Source organism: Antechinus flavipes, chromosome 2, assembly GCF_016432865.1.
Source record: "Antechinus flavipes isolate AdamAnt ecotype Samford, QLD, Australia chromosome 2, AdamAnt_v2, whole genome shotgun sequence".
NCBI lineage: Eukaryota > Metazoa > Chordata > Mammalia > Dasyuromorphia > Dasyuridae > Antechinus > Antechinus flavipes.
The window spans coordinates 513,648,779-513,665,972 of record NC_067399.1 but is presented as its reverse complement, the minus strand read 5'-3'; the positions used below and the strand labels follow the sequence as shown (position 1 = coordinate 513,665,972).

At 35.4% G+C, this 17,194-nt stretch overlaps 2 protein-coding genes across 2 annotated transcripts; both read right to left on the bottom strand.

Annotated features, from left to right (window-relative positions):
* Window positions 1-1,069: 1,069 nt before the first annotated feature.
* LOC127547104 (olfactory receptor 49-like) lies at window positions 1,070-2,005 on the bottom strand. Its single transcript, XM_051973937.1, has one exon. The coding sequence runs from the start codon at window positions 2,003-2,005 to the stop codon at window positions 1,070-1,072; it is 936 nt and encodes a 311-aa protein (XP_051829897.1).
* An 8,820-nt stretch (window positions 2,006-10,825) lies between these two features.
* On the bottom strand, window positions 10,826-12,692 carry LOC127547103 (olfactory receptor 49-like). The gene has a single exon (XM_051973936.1). It carries the CDS (start codon window positions 12,638-12,640, stop codon window positions 11,705-11,707), a length of 936 nt encoding a protein of 311 aa, XP_051829896.1. The 5' UTR covers window positions 12,641-12,692; the 3' UTR covers window positions 10,826-11,704.
* Window positions 12,693-17,194: the final 4,502 nt, after the last annotated feature.

The window sequence follows — 17,194 nt, the reverse complement described above, 5'->3', positions numbered from 1 at the left end:
CTGGAGTTTAAAGTATAGAGTGGGAATAGGTGTGCTAGAATAGTAGATTTTATATTTTTCATATTCCAAATAATATTCTATTGCATTCTTTGAGATATGTTAGATATGGATTTTAGAAGAGAAGGAATTACTATGTTTCAAGCATAGGGGATACTTTGATTGATTGCAGGGAGGAATCATTGGGAATTAGGACAGTTTGGGTAATAATATTCATGCTCTTTTTTTTTCCTGAGGCAATTGGGGTTAAGTGACTTGCCTAGGGTCACACAGATAGGAACTATTAAGTGTCTGAGGCTGGATTTTGAACTCAGGTCCTCCTGACTTCAGAGCCAACATTCTATCCACTGCACCATCTAGCTTCCCTTTAATACTCTTTTTTTATACTAATTTTAAAAATAAATGAACCTTTCCATTAAAAAAATTTTCTAACTATTACTGAGAGTATGATTCCAACCTAACATTCTACTCCATGAAAAATAGTTCCCTCTTGATCCTAATTTATCTGGATAAATTATTTATATAGAAAATTTGTTCAATATTTGTACATTTTGCCCATTTAACCTTTGCATGTTAACATAAGGTCAATTTTGTATATCTTAAATCATAAACTCACAGAAAGCAAAAGTAATTTGATTTTCTTTAGATGAGGCTTTTGAGACAAAAACAACAAAAATGCTTTAGATAATGATATATGCCAGTTTCAAAAGTTTCAAATCCAGTTTTAATGAATCATGAAGAAAAAGCTTGTAATCAAATTACAGGCATGTGTAAGGCCACTAGAAAAAACCAGACACAATAATAGTGTTGACTTTGTTGTGCTTACCTACATGTAAGAATCCCTAGGTTCCAAGAAGGTGAGAAGTCCAGAAAACTTATGGGGTTTGGTATCTATTAGAAGTGTTGGAGGCATTGCTTTGAGAATAGTCCAGTTTGGCAACTAGTGCTGTTGAAGAGAAGAAAGCCAAAGTATCTGGGTGAAAAGCCAAGATGACTTCAAAAATAATCATTTCAGGAAACTGCAAGAAGTTTTACCTCTTGTGAGGAACTTTCCCTGCTGTTCAGCTTCAGTTCAGGCCTGAGAAATCCACTTGCTCACCTTTTCCCTAATCACCAATTTAACCTGTTTGTTCCTCAGGGTGTAGATGAAAGGGTTGAGCATTGGGGTCACTACAGTGTTGAGGATGGCCACCACCTTGTTCAGGTTCTCTCCTTCACTGCCTTTACCTGCCCTGACATACATAAAGATACAACTGCCATAAAAAAGGGATACCACAATGATGTGGGAGGAACAAGTGGAAAAGGCTTTCTGCCTCTCCTTGGCTGAAGGGATGCGTAGGATTGTGTAGAGGATGTGGCCATAACAGGAGGCAGTGACAGATAAGGTACCTAGCAGACTGATATTGGCCACAACAAATCCTATCAATTCCACCAGGCTTGTATCTGCACAGACCAGTTCTAGCAATGGGAAATTATCACAGAAAAAGTGATTGATGACATTGGGGCCACAGAAAGGCTGCTGGAATGTAATACCACTTGGGATAATGATGAGAAGGAAACCCCCCACCCATGAGGACAGCACCAATTGCACACAGACCTTTTTGCTCATGATGGTAGCATAACGCAAGGGGTTACAGATTGCCACATACCGATCAAAGGACATCACAGCTAGGAGGAGGAATTCTGTGATTCCTAGGAAGAAGTAAAAGAAAAACTGCAGGAAGCATCCCAGTAAGGAGATGGTCTTGTTCCCTGTTAGGATGTTGTCCAGCATCTTGGGAAAGATGACAGAAGTGAACCAGATCTCCAGAACAGCAAAGTTTCTGAGGAAGTAGTACATAGGGGTGTGAAGGCGATGATCCATCAGGGTGACAGCAATGATGAGGAGGTTCCCTAGCAGTGTGACAAAGTAGGTCAGGAGGAGCCCCACGAAGATCAACATCTGGAATTCACAGGCATCTGTGAGTCCCAGAAGAATGATCTCAGTTATAGTGGTGCTATTCCCCATGTTCTCTGTTAGGGAAAAAGAGAGTCATGGAATTAAGAGGAGAGGCTATGAGGCTCTGGGATCACATTTGGTCTAGAACTGAAGGGAACAAGAGTAGAATGAAGCTTTTTAAGTTGAAGGATTCCATTATTTTTATATGTAGCAACATCTTCCAACTCACCTTTCACCTTACCCATTTTCTAGACCTCTTGTTCAAGTCTGTGATTTATATGGACATTTTCCTGGATTGTGGATCTTGTTAGAATTTCAATTGGCTGGGATTGTTAAGAGGAGTAACATTAAGATTAATAACAATAGTTTGACTGATGAATGAAATTTTGTAGAAAATCGCTGTCCTTACCAATCCCCTCATTTAGAAAATCTGACATTCCTAAGCAAAATGGGTTTTCTTTTTTTTTTTGTTCCTTTTATAAGATGTGTATTCTCACAAATTTTTGCTTTTTATTTTTCTCAAGATGTTTGATGATCTTTTCTCATAGTTTTCATTGGTCTAGGACTCCTCTTTTTATGCCATGGATACCATCTCTCTCCAAATCTGATATATCATAGGACATTCATGAAAACTTGGGAAGAAATGCCCTCTCTAATTTAGCTGTGACTTAAATATAATGATGATGATATAAAAAATTTAAATTGAAAAACACAATTCTATGTAAGGTACATATAAAACTGAAGGAAGATAAAATTTGAGAAATAAGAATAGTATTTTCTTTTCATTGATGCATTTTGAAAATTGTGCTGTATATTTGACATAAAGTTTATTTGGTTATCCTCTCCAATACTAATAAGTATAAAAGTAGCATGTAAAAAAGAACAGTAATTGTACTAGGGGAAATAGTTAAATTATTAAACTATTGAATATTCCCAGAAAAACTGCAATTTAAGTTAAGTTCATTTATTAAAGCAATAATATTGGTTAATGACTTTATAAATGATCCAGTTGGTAAAGTTTATGTCTAATCAAGTTAATTTTCAGGTCAATCTGCTCAATAGGGCATTTAGTTTTTTTTGATAAGAGTGAAATTCATTGTCAGTAGAGTAAATTAGAGAAGTGGTCAGGTTAATAAAGAAAAATAATATACTGCATAAGATATTTTAGAAGAGATAAAAGTACACATTTAAGATATTGAGAATCTGGGTTGTATTTGATTATGGCTGGAAACAGACCTTAGGTTCATAGAGACACATAAATTAAATGCTACTCCTTATTCCATATTAAGTGTTCAGTTGATGCTTTTTCATTCTTCCAAATAACAATAATTATAACACCTCAGCACTTTACATTCTTCAGGTATACGTGCTGAGTGCCAGTTGATAAACTGTTTAGTTCTTCCCACCTCATTCAGAATCATGAATAAACAGCTTTGTGAGAGCTCATTTGACTGTGAAGAAGAGATTCACCATCCCTGGACACCTTAGTATTCTTCCCTTTTTCCAGGGCTCTGACTAACAGGAGGAGAGAAATTTCAGCAGGTGTAGGGTGGGGGGTATTCTGGATGCTCAATCGTCTGTTAATAAGAGAGGGAACCCTTCTCTTCTCTCAGTCTAAAGATGCAGTTTTGGTTCCATGTATAGCTGAGTGAGAGTGTATTGTTCAGGTTGTAGAGGTCCTTTTGCGATGTCCTGCCTAGTGGTCTTGCCCCGTCATGCCTTAAGGAATATTTCATTCTCGTCTGAATGATTTATGGGGCTATGATTTTCCTTCTCTGTGTAAGAATACTCAAAGATTTTACTCAAATCTGATGTCAGAATCTTTGGGTTATTCAATTATAACCATGAAATGGTGCACAGATGAGGTTGAATAACCTTGACATAGCATTCCATGAGGATTCTCTGGATAATCAATAAGTTTGCTAGAATATTTAGTATAATAATACTACTTAACAATAATAGGTAAAGTTTATCTAGCATTTTAAGATTTGTAAGATACTTTACAAATATTTCATTTTATTGTCATAAGGGAGATAAGTAATTCTTGCAAATACTCAGGTCACTTTTAGGCTCCTACTAGTACTGCTGATGGTAAGCACTGTACTCAAGAGAATTGGAGGGGACATCTGATTCTCATCACCAATTCCAGGAGCGAATATGTGATATGTACAACTTTTAAAAAATCAACTTGTATCTTTTTTTCCCTACGTGCATCTAGTTTTCATATCTTTCAATTGCTTTAATTTCTAACAACTCCATCCCCAGCTTCATATATGGCTAGTTAATTAAAATCACATGCCATAAATAATTCACAGCAAAGAAAATACGGTCTCTGGATCCCTCCTGCCAGCCAGGCCCATAATAGCATCATCCCCTGATCCCTTCCTCTAAGTACCTTCTTTTGCTTCTAGAGAAGAAACTTGGTGTAGAAATGGGTAGGAAGAGCAAGCATTTTTGGGAACAAATCCTTCTTTCCTTCCTGGGTCACAGGGTGACTTTGGCTGATGGAGATTCATTTAGTTTATCCCCAGGTGGGCCCCTGAGGGTTTTTTGATAAATTGCTCCTGTACATGTAGGGATGAAGTGTGCACAAAAGGCAGGAGATGTGTATGAGATAGTTGTGGAATAGGCAGTCTCTCTGTGGAGCAAGTACCAGTTCTGTAGTATTTGGGATGCTACTTTGTTTCTATAGAAACATTGAAGTACACAAGCAAATGTTGACCCTCCCAGGGTTCTTTTCCCCATTCTTGATTGGTAGAACTGGGCTCTCCTGAGATTCATTATAACTTAATGATAACAAGGACCCAATCTCATCCCAAACCTCTTGACTGTTACTTTTTTCCAACTTTGGGACTAAAAGTTTTTTCTCCTTGTTTTGATTAAGACATACAATTAGTTTTGAGAAAGTTCAGTTATATAGTATTATATTTGGTAATGATTTGAGAGATTTGGAGAAGGAAGATGATAGGCAAGATTATGCCCAGAATCTGGGCAGTATGGCCATCACAGAGGCTCGGTTGTAATAAGAGGTTGGGAGTATAGTGCATGAGACTAGTAATCAAGCCTTAATTTGCCTTTTTGACTCTTCTCCTTACTCCTGGTTTTACTTCCTGAGACTAAACAGAATGAATCTAATAAATTTTCTCATGGCAATCATTTGGTTGTTTAATCATTTCTGACTTTTTGTGATCCCTTTGGGGATTTTCTTGGCAAAGATACTGGAGAGGTTTGCCATTTTGCAGATGAGGAAACAGAGGTAAACCAAATTAAGTGTCTTGCCTAGCTAGTAAGTGTCTGAGACCAGATTTGAACTAAGGAAGATGAGTCTTCCTAATTTCAAGCCCAGTGCTTTATCCACTAGATGTCTTGCTACTTGGCTGGGGCATACTTAATGTATTAAGTCAGATGAAACATTCAATTATCAGATAGACCATCAAGATCACTGGGAGATCTCTCCAGAGCTTCAGAGTTTATGCTCTCAGAACCTTGTGTCTGGTCTGGGTGTCAAAGGTGTCTGAAAAGAAGTTGTGGAAGGTGGAAGTGAAACATGGCTGAGATCTGTCTAAAATAGAAAAGAAGCATTCACCAGTCATCAAAAGATATTAACCCAGAGCTTTAGGGTTTTCCCTCTATTTGCATATCTCATTAGATCCTCATAATTACCCAGTGAGGGAGGGTTTATCACTCTCTTTATTTTAGAAATGAGGAAACAGAAGTTTAGAGAAAGTTATGTGCCTTGTCTTGTGTAACAAACTTACTAAGCATCTCAGGTGGAATCTAATTTTAGAAAAATTTTACTTTTTGATATTTTATTAATACTTTTTTACGTTAGTAATTTTCTAATTATTTCACATTCATCCTTCCCCCAATAAAATCTGCCTTTGTAAGAAAAAAAAATTAGTATAAAACCAAGTAAAATCAAATGAACACATTATATGGCTCATTCTGTGCCTATAGTCTACCATCTTTGTGTTAAGAAACTGCTTTGGTATTAATCCTCTGAAGACACTATTTATTACTACATCAACTAGACTTTTGTTCTCTTTTACATTATTATGGTTACCATGTAAATAGCTCTCCTGTAACTACTGGTTACTTTAAGCCCAGTGCTATATTCATTATGTGGTATCTCCTCCAACACTAAGTATTCTTAGATGTAGATTTCTGGAAAAAGGAGTTCTTGATTCCAGCCTCTTAAAAGAGAGGAAGCAGAGTTTCTGTCCCAAGATGTATCATCAATTTATAGATAATGTAAAGCTGGAAGAGATAATTAACATACATTAGGATTAAGTCAAGATCAAAAAATAAAGCTTGACAAATTAGAACATTGGGTCAAATCTAAGAAGGTGAAATTTGATAGAATAACCCTAAAATCCTACATATTGATGCAGTTTGAATGTTCTCAGTTCCCCTCCTTCTTCAATATGAGCTCAAAATATCAACTTCAAATATTGGATAAATAGTAATTTATCTGAAAAAAAATCTGAGGTCATTGGTGGACTACAATGTGGTCTTAGTCATTAATCAATGATTAATATTAGTCAATCAATAAATTAGTATTTATTTAATGTCTAATATTTGCCAGGTACACTGTTCTAAGCAATAGGAATACAGTACTTTTTGTCTCTCTCTCTCTCTTTTTCTTTCTCTTTCTCTCCACAAAATGTGAACATACATACATACATACACAACACAGTATATATATGTATTTAAGTATGTGGTAATATATATATATATATTTATGGAATTCTTTTGTGTGTATGCATATATGTGTGAGAGTATTTGTATTTGTGTGTAAGGGGCTAGGAGAAATCCTGTGAAATTGTTGCATATATTAGAATTTGTACTATTTGAAGTTATATTTGTGAAAAATATAGTTATTACTTCTTGCTTAATAGCAACATGAAGTTCATTATCTGAACATTATCTAGCTGTATACTTCCCCTCTCTTGTCACTCTCATTCCACTCTGCCCCACTCCATACCACTCACACATACATATATAACTATGTACATACACATTATAGTGTGCTAATAAAATGTTTAACAACTCTGTATGTGAGACATACTTTTAAGTTTAATATGTGTTATTGACATTTTCTCCTTCACTTTCTTAAGTCTAAACAAACAATAAACAATCAATCAAGTCCGGATTTGTAGCATTTACTGATTTCTGAAGGATAAATACTCACTCTGAAAATTTAACAACCAGCCCTTGAGAACCAGTGTGAGATAACTCCAATACATAGTATATATATAATATGTATGTGTGTGTCTATATATGTACATATATAAAACACATGATTGAGATATCACTATGCTATAGGAAATGATGAATGATGAATGTAATAAGTATAGAGAAGTATGGAAATATCCACATGACTGATACAGAAGTAAGCATAGCCAAAAAAAAAAAAAAAAAAAACACGATGATAATTTAAATGGAAAGAAAAACCACAAAAATTCAAAACTGAATTTTAAAAATTATTAATAATAAACATACATCTAAAGAGATATAAGAAAATATCCTCTATGCAGAGGTGAGAGACTCAGAAGTTTTTTACATTGCATGTATTTTCAGATTCTTTTTAATGTATTTATCAGTTATAACTTAAATATATATACATAATACATATATATATACGTAACTATATATATCAGTTGTAACTGATACACTGATTTTTTTCCTTCTTTCTCTTTCTGTTTCTCTGTATATCTCTGTGTCTCTCTGTCTCCCTCCCCTTGTCTTTATTTGTATTGTGGACTGGCTCTCTGGAGGAGCAGGGGGAGAGATATTGTGGAAAATTACGATTATATAAAAACAAAACCATCAATAAAAACTTCTTTTGAAAAAGAAAATCATTGCAAACTTGTACAACATGATATCCAGATGCTACCCAATAATGAAATAGTGACCAAAAAAACCCACCATTGTCTCATGCTTGTGAAAAGGAGATGGGTATTCTTAAAGTGACATTTCAAAAAAACCTTCTGGATTTTGATGGATCAAATCCAACTATTAGGCTAATTGTATCAAGATAGAATAATTTATGAAAGCTACTATCTTTATAAATGCCATGAATGAATACATTTCCCAAAATATTTAATAGATAATATAAAATTAATTCAGGATAATATAAAAATATTAATATGTGCTATAGCAACTAATGTGACAAAGCTCATAGGAAGAAAGGTGAGATACTTAGAAATCCTTCTAAAAACAGTTCTTAAAAACCAGCATGGCAAAAGGAACTTGAGAAAACTATAAAAGACCTATGGAAGACACTTGAAGATTATATCAGCACTTAGTGTACAGAGCAGAAAACACCAGTTAAAAAAGCATTCAGAATGGAAAACAAAAGAGAAAAATATATCAGAAATTCTTGATCCCCTTACTTAACAATTAAAATGAAAGTCTAAAGGTTGGACAAGGACAAGCAATGCAAAGAACAAAATAAACAAGTCAATGTTAGTCAGAAACTACATCACAGAGATTAGGAAGAAAAAAAAATAGAAGAGAAAGTAAAAATAGAGGAGAAAGAGATGTCCTAAAGAAGACAAATGTGGAAAACTTTTGCTTATCTATATGATCACAATGAAGGCCAACACAATAGAAGTACAAGTTGGATCAAACGTGAAACAGAAAAGTTTCATATGGATGAATATAATAGATGATACAGCATGTTTATAGCAAAAAAGATGACTAAAATTCTAGCTTTTCTGTAAAACTGGAAAGTGACAATGGGTGGGAAGATAAGATCTATGATTATTGGCTTAAAGGAATCTCAGTGACATATGAATTACTAGGAAAGTGCTTTATCAGTTTCATCACCAAAAAAGGCATGATCCTATCTTAACAGAAAGCATAACCTACATATTACCAAAATAAGAGAATATCAGTAATTTCAAATATAGGCTTTTCTCACTTGCTTCTGTACTCATATAAGCATTCATGGCTTGCATTATTATTATTATTTTTAAATCTCTAAACACTTACAATTAAACAGCATATTGGCCTAGAAGCCAAAAGGGCTTTACTGATTTCTGAAGGATAAATACTTACTCTGAAAATTTAATAACCAGCCCTTGAGAACCAGTGTCTGATAACTCCAGTACATCTTTCATAAATATAAATATATATATGTATATGTATGTGTGTGTGTCTATATATGTATATATAAAACGCATGAATGAGATATCACTATGCTATAGGAAAAAGTCCCAGATGTATAAAGAACAATTTCACTGATTATTAAACAAGCCACATGAAAGCATCTTTATATTTTGTTTTAGAATAGAAACTCTATGAAACTAGGGACCATCTTGTTTGCTTAAATTTGTATCCCCTGCTGAAAGAAATGATTCTTTCTCACTCATATTAATAACCAATTATTAAATTAAGATTAAGGTTTTTCCTTCCTATTTCCTCATTAAGAAACCAGTTCCTTTAGGTTATTCAGTCTCTGACATTGCTTAAAGATGAGATTGCTCAAGTTCTCAGGATATGTGCTTTTCTATTTTGGGTAATAGATGAATGAAAAGAGAGTAGATAGATGGAGAGAGAGAGAGAGGCAAAACTAGAGATAGACAAAAAAAGAACATTTATTAAACATTTAAATTCCAAGTTGTGCTAAGTGCTGTGTAACAAATGAAAGTCCGAGAGACATAATTTCTGGGTAATTAATTATCAATTTATTAGGGCTAGAAAATAATATATACAGTCAATGACCTCTTGTAAACCAAAAACACCCTACATTGTACATTGAATGTTTAAAAAGCCTTTGGAAAATGGCCTGTACTTGAGGGTAAAAATCAGCCATCTATCACCCCTACCCTCTCTTCATTTATTATCTTTCTCTATCTATCTATCTATCTATCTATCTATCTATCTATCTATCTATTGATGTATCCTCCCTTTCTCCAGAAGCCCCATATCTCCTTTATGTGGAGTTTCCCTGTAAGCCTCTCTTGCTTCATTTGCACATACTTCATAGATCTACATCATTATATAAAAGAACTACTTGGTTTCTTTTGTAGTAGCTCTGATTGAATGCAGGGGGCTGGCAAATATAGTGATTAGAGGAGATTTCCTCTAATCACTATATTTGTTCCCCCATCTGTATTCTTAAGGTCACACACTCTTAATAATTCCCTAATAATTTCCTGCTTGGGCATTGAAAAATTGATCTTTGTGGTGGACTGCAGTCTATTCCTAATATAACCTAAGTTGTTTTCTTTAACTTCCCATGACCATTCAATGTCCATCTCTCAGCAATATAGTACAGTGGAAAAAATACTCAATCTGAAGTCAGAGAATCTGAATTTGAATTCAGTGGTTGCTGAAAAACCTTGTGTGATCTTGGGCAAATCGTGTAACTTCTTTGAATCCCAAGTTCTTAATTTATAAAAAGAAATTGGACTTAATCATCAAAAGAGATGGTCTCAGAGGTCCCTTCATGCTCTGAATGTTCATCCCATGATTCTTTGAGAATCTTATAAAAGAATATAAATATCTATTGAACAATAACAACCAAAAAAACTTCATTTCTCAATTTAAGAAATGTTTAAAATAGTGAGTCTCTTCAAAAGCCTTGATTGAACATTTTCTGATGATTTCATTCTGTCATCTTGGTTTATTTCCAAAGTTCATCATCTCCACCACATGATAAATATTCTCAAAGATGCTCCAGCTTGTAACTATGCTTAAGGCATTTCCTATGAGAAAGAAATTAGGAATCATATTCTTCAAGTCAAAAGACACTTACTTTTGCCTCTTACTTAGGGTACAAAACTAAAAAGAAAAATGACTTGACCTCAGGAAATTTGCTTGATGGGAATAATGTCACCTTTTCTTTGGTAAAACAGATACAAGTTAATCTAAGGAGGAAAAAAGAACTAACATCTGGAGGAGGGAATAGATTTGTGTGATACAGGTGACACCTGAGTTGAGAGCTGAGACATGTTACAAATTTTAAACAGTGAATTTAAGGAGAAAAGGAATTGCTGTGTTCCAGGTATGGAGGAGATACGTTTGCAATGAGGCAAAAGAAGGAATTTTTGGGAGAATCATTACTAATAGCATTTATTTATATCACTCTTAAAAATCATTGAACCACTCCAAATGAGACTATTCTTAACTGTAACTGAGAGTGATTCCAACTTAACTAACCTTCTACTCCATGAAATATACTTCCCTCCCTCTTGATTTTAATTTATGCAGGTACATTATTTAAAAAGATAATTTGTTCAATATATGTTTATTTTACCCAATGGACCATATCAATTTTGTACATTTTAAATCATAAACTCACAGAAGGTAAAAACAATTTGAGTTACTTTAGATGAGGTTTTAAAGACATACAACATGATGATACACTCAAAAGTTTCAAATGCAACAGTAATAACTGGGTTTGTTTTAAAGAATTATAATGAAGGAAACCACACTTAGGATGCAGGAGCATAGGAAATGGACAACAACATGAAGAAAGCACAATTGTGGTATTGACTTTGCTGTGTTCTATGCCTCCTGACTTCCATGGATCTAAAAAATCATCAGGGTGAGAAGGGTAAGAGACTTTTGGGGTTTAATATGTGTAAAAAGGGTTGAGGGCATTGTGTTCAGAATAGCTCAATCTGGCAGCTGGTCCAAGTCAAGAGAACAAAAAAATATCTGGGTTAGGAGAGGAGGAGATAACTAGGACAGTGGTGTTAGGGAAACAAAAGAGGTTGTGGCACCTCTGGCAAATTTTCCTAGCTGTGCAACTCCATCTCAGACCTGGGAAATCCACTTGCTCACCTTTTCCCTAATCACCAGTTTAACCTGTTTGTTCCTCAGGGTATAGATGAAAGGGTTGAGCATTGGGGTCACTACAGTGATGAGGAGGGCCACCACCTTGTTCAGGTTCTCTCCCTCACTACCCTTACCTGTCCTGACATACATAAAGATGCAACTGCCATAAAAAAGGGATACCACAATGATGTGGGAGGAACAAGTGGAAAAGGCTTTCTGCCTCTCCTTGGCTGAAGGGATACGCAAGATTGTATAGATGATGTGGCCATAACAGGGGGCAGTGACAGATAAGGTACCTAGCAGACTGATATTGGCCACAACAAAGCCCATCAGTTCCACCAGGCTTGTGTCTGCACAGACCAGTTCTAGCAATGGGAAATTATCACAGAAAAAGTGATTGATGACATTGGGGCCACAGAAAGGCTGCTGGAATGTGATACCACTTGGGATAATGATAAGAAGGAAACCTCCCACCCATGAGGAGAGCACCAGCTGCACACAGACCCTTTTGCTCATGATGGTAGCATAACGCAAGGGGTTACAGATTGCCACATACCTATCAAAGGACATCACAGCTAGAAGAAGGAATTCTGTGGTTCCTAGAAAAAAGTAAAGGAAACCCTGCAGAAAGCATCCCAGTAAGGAGATGGTCTTGTTCCCTGTTAGGATGTTGTTCAGCATCTTGGGAAAGATGACAGAAGTGAACCAGATCTCCAGAACAGCAAAGTTTCTGAGAAAGTAGTACATAGGGGTGTGAAGGCGATGATCCATCAGCGTGACAACAATGATGAGGAGGTTCCCTAGCAGTGTGGTAAGGTAGGTCAGGAGGAGCCCCACGAAGATTGGCATCTGGAATTCACAGGCATCTGTGAGCCCCAGAAGAATGATCTCAGTTATAGTGGTGCTGTTCTCCATGCTCCATGTTGGGGTCAGAGAATCATGGCATTAAGAAGAGAGGCTATGAGGCTCTGGGATCATATTTGGTCTAGAACTGAAGGGAACAAGAGTAGAATGAAGCTTTTTAAGTCGAAGGATTGCATTATTTTTATATGTAGCAACATCCTCCATCTCACCTTTCACCTCACCCATCTTTTAGATCTCTCATTCAAGTTTGTGCCTTACATGGGTATTTTCTTACATTGGAACCCACATGGACCTTATTGTCAGAGTATTGATGTTGACTTAAGTAGTCAAGTGGAGTGATATTAAGCTTAGTAATAACAGTTGGGCTGATGAGTGAAAATTTTTTTTAGATTAAACCCTTACCACTCCTCTTAGTTACAAGACCTTAACTTTCTAATGAAAACACATTTTGGGGGGGTATTTTGCTGTTGTTCTTGTTACTTAATTTTTTAAAAGAGTATTCTTAACAACTTTTCCCTGCTTTTTTTTCTCGCAACTTGCTGAATCATTTTCCCCTTGTTCCCTCATGCTACAAGAATATTTTCTTAATTCCATAACATTCTCTCTCCAAATCTGATATATCAAAGGATATTTATGAAAGACTTGGGAAGGAATGCCTCTCTAACTTTTCTATTAATTGTTGTTGCCTGCTATATCTGTTAAACACAATAATGATGAAATTAAAAATTTAAATGTGAAATGCATAATTCTATACAAATTATAAATAACTCCAAAGGAAGAAAAAATTGGGCAAAAATCCATTGATCAACAAGGATTTATTTAGCACTACAATACACTAAACACTGTCCTAAGTACTTAGAATCCAAAAAAGGTAAAATATATTTACTGCTCTTAAAGAGTTTATAGTTTAATGGGAGAGAAACATGTGAACAAGTTATAGTCAGGATAAATTTGAACTAATCAATAGAAGGAAAATACTAGAGTTAAGGCAGATTGGGAAAGGTGTCCTGTAGAAAGCTAGATTTTTGCTGAGACTTGGAAGAATCCAGAAAAGTTAGTAGGTTGAGATGAGGAAGGAGACATTTTTTAACATGGCTGGCATGAAAATACTTGAAGTCAGGAGATAGAGTATCTTGTTTGAGGAAGAGCAAAAAGGTCAATGACACTGAGTCATAATGTGTGTGGTGATATGTAGTATAAGACATGAGAAACCTGGGAAAGTGGAGAAGGAAATTAGATATAGAAGGTTTTGAATGTCAAATAGAGGATTTTATTCTTAATTCTGAAGGGAAATATTGAGATATATTCAGAAGGAAAGAGACATGATCAGAGACTTTTCAAAAATCACTGACAAACTAAAATAGAGGTTGTTTAGAGTAGGAAAAGAAAGAACTGTGGTAGATAGACCAACTATCAGGCTATTGAAAAATATTTTGTTTGATGCACATTTGTTTGACATATGATATAATTGGAGATCATTTGATCTCTAATCTCTAAAAATCCAAGAGCATTTTGTAAATATTGAACAATGTGGTTAAATGTCATTTCACTATTCTAGAAATGATATTTGTCAATGATTTTAAAAGTAATGGTGGATCAGATGGTAGACCTGACATCTTTAATCATCAAATTTGAGTTTGAGGATAATTTAGAAGGATTTCTAGATTTCCAATAGGAGTAAAATTTAATGTCATTAGAATAAGTTAGAGATGTGGTCAGATTAATTTTAAAAGATTACATACTCTAGGGGATATTTCAGAGGAGACAAAAGTATACACAGATGATGAGAATCTGGGTTGGATTTATTTATGGCTAGAAACAGACCTTAGGTTCATAGAGAAACATAGACCAAATGCAAATCTTCATCCTAGAGTTCTGGGGAAAGAGCACTTAAGAGAACAATCTGAGAGTACAATAAGGATTCAATAGATGCTTTTTCATTCTTTCATTCACAATGCCAGTTAATAAACTGATTAGTTCTTTTCATCTCACTGAGAAATCATGAATAAACAGCTTTTTGAGAGCTCACCTGACTATGAGGGAGTCATCATCCCTGGAATCCTTGGTATTCTTCCCTTTTTCCAGGACTCTGACTGACAAGATGAAAGTGTCCAGCAAGTACAGTGAGTTCTAGATGTCAATGGGCTGTTGATGAAAAAGAGAACCCTTCTCTTCTCCCAATCTAAAAATGCAGCTTTGGCTCTATGTAGAGCTGAGTGGGAGTGGATTGTTCAATGGAGGTCCTTCAGTGGAGTCCTGAGATACCCTCCCTAGGTGGTCTTGCCCTGTCATATCTTAAGGCACATCTGGGTATCTGTGGGAGAAGCTATTGTTTTTCTTCTCTGTGTAAGGATACTCAGGGATTTTAATCTTTGAATTTAATTAATTGTGTACATAGTACACATTGTAATATGGTACATAGATAGGGCTGAACAGTTTTGGCAGAGCAATTCATACAAATTCCCTTGATGATCAACAAATTTGCTAGAGTTTTCACTGTAACAACAGATAGTTAACATTTATGTATTGTTTTAAAGTTTGCAAAATTAAATTATGATTATTATTATATTTTACCCTTATAACAACTCTGGTAAGGGGACTGCATAAATATCCTTTTTTGACAGATGGGAAAAGTGAGACAGACAGAGATTAAGAGGCTTGCTCAGGGTCATACAAAGAGTAAGTATATGAGGTAGGATTTGAACTCAAATTTTCTTAACTCATAGACTGTATGGCTTATTAGACTCCAATCTACAAGACAGATTTTCTAAGGTCACCAGGCAACCTCTGTGTTGCTCTTTATTCACCTTAAAATGGGCATTGAGTTTAAATTACCTGTCACTGGACAAATGCTCAGATCACTTTTGGGGTCTACTAGAACTGCTGGTAGTAAGCACTGTACTCAGAGTTGGAGGGGACATCCGATTCTCATTGCCAACTCCAGGAGCTAATATGTGATATGCAGAATCTAAACAAAATCAGATTGTGTCTTTTTTCATATCTCTCAGAGGCTTATTTTCTAGCAACTCTATTTTCAGCTTCATATGTGACTAATTAACTAAAATCACATCCTATAAGTAGCTTTATAGCAAAGAAAATACAGTCTCTGGATCTCTCCTCTCAGTCAGACCCATCATAGCATTATCCCCTAGTTCCTTCCTCTAAATGCCTTCTTGTGCTTCCAGAGAAGAAACTTGGTGTAGAAATGGACAGGAAGAGTAAACATATTCATTTTGACAACAAATCCTTCTTTCTTTCCTCCTGGGTCACAGGTTGACTTTGGCTGATGGAAGCTTATTTAGTTTATCCCCAGGTGGACTCCTGGGAACTTGTTGATAAATGACTCTTGTACATGTAGTGATGCATTGTGCACAAAGGATGGGAAATGTATATGAGATATTTATGAAATAGGCAGTCTCTCTGTGGAGCAAGTACCAGTTCTGTAGTATTTGGAGTGCTACTTTGTTTCCATGGAAACATTGAAGTACACAAGTCAAATGTTGACCCTCCCAGGGTTCTGTTCCCCATTCTTGATTGGTAGGACTGGGCTCTCCTGAGATTCATTATAACTTAATGATAACAAAGACCCAATTTCATCCCAAACCTCTTGACTGTTACTTTTTCCATCATTGGGACTAAAAGTTTTCTCTCCTTGTTTTGGTCAAAACATAACATTAGTTTTGAGAAAGTTTAATTGTATAGGTGTTACATTTGATAATGATTTCAGAGATTTGGAGGAAGAAGATGGGCTGTTTAGATTGTGTAAAGTTTCTGGGCAGTGTGCCCATTGGAGTTCAGTGTATGAGGAAAGTTAGACTTGTACTGTTTCTGAACAAAGTATAATGTGAGAATTTCACCTTTTCTCCCTTTCCAGGCAACATATCTGTATAACTATCCTAATGTGACCAATAACTCCCAAATGGATTTATATTATAAGTTTGCAATTTGGTATATTATACAGGATGTCCCAAAAGTCTTATGCAATTATAATTTTTTTTTTTTACCAAAACTTACCTTTTTTTCCTAAAGTAGGACAAGTTTGCATTTGATTCACAAGCAATTTCCTAGTTTCCTATACTCAGACTATAAGAATTGAAAATAATTTCATGATCCGATAATTTAGTTGTTTAATACATTGCCCTTGTTTCTTCTTGTTCAAAGAGAAAGTATCCAGACTCTTATAGTTGAGGGGAGGTAGGAATGATCACTCTCCTTCCACCAATCCTGGCTCTTCTTGTTGTTCATAACATCTTGGGAAAGTGACTTTCATTTCTGTGAGTGTATTCTTTTCACTTGTAAAATTATGGACTCCGTGATTTATGATCACCAAGTCACAGAATTTTGAAGTAGAAAGTGACTTCTAGTCCTATTCCCTTTCCCCTCTTAATTCCCTCTATAATATGCCCAATATGTGGTCACACATTTTCTAATGAAAGACCTCCAGTGATGGGCACCCACTACCTCCCAGGCAGCTTGTTCAACTGTGGGATAGCTCTACTTTTTAGGAATTTGTTTCTGATATTTTCTCAATTTGCCTTTTTGACACTTCTCCCTATTGCTCCTGGTTCTATTTCTTGAGACAAACAGAATAAATCTAATTCCTGT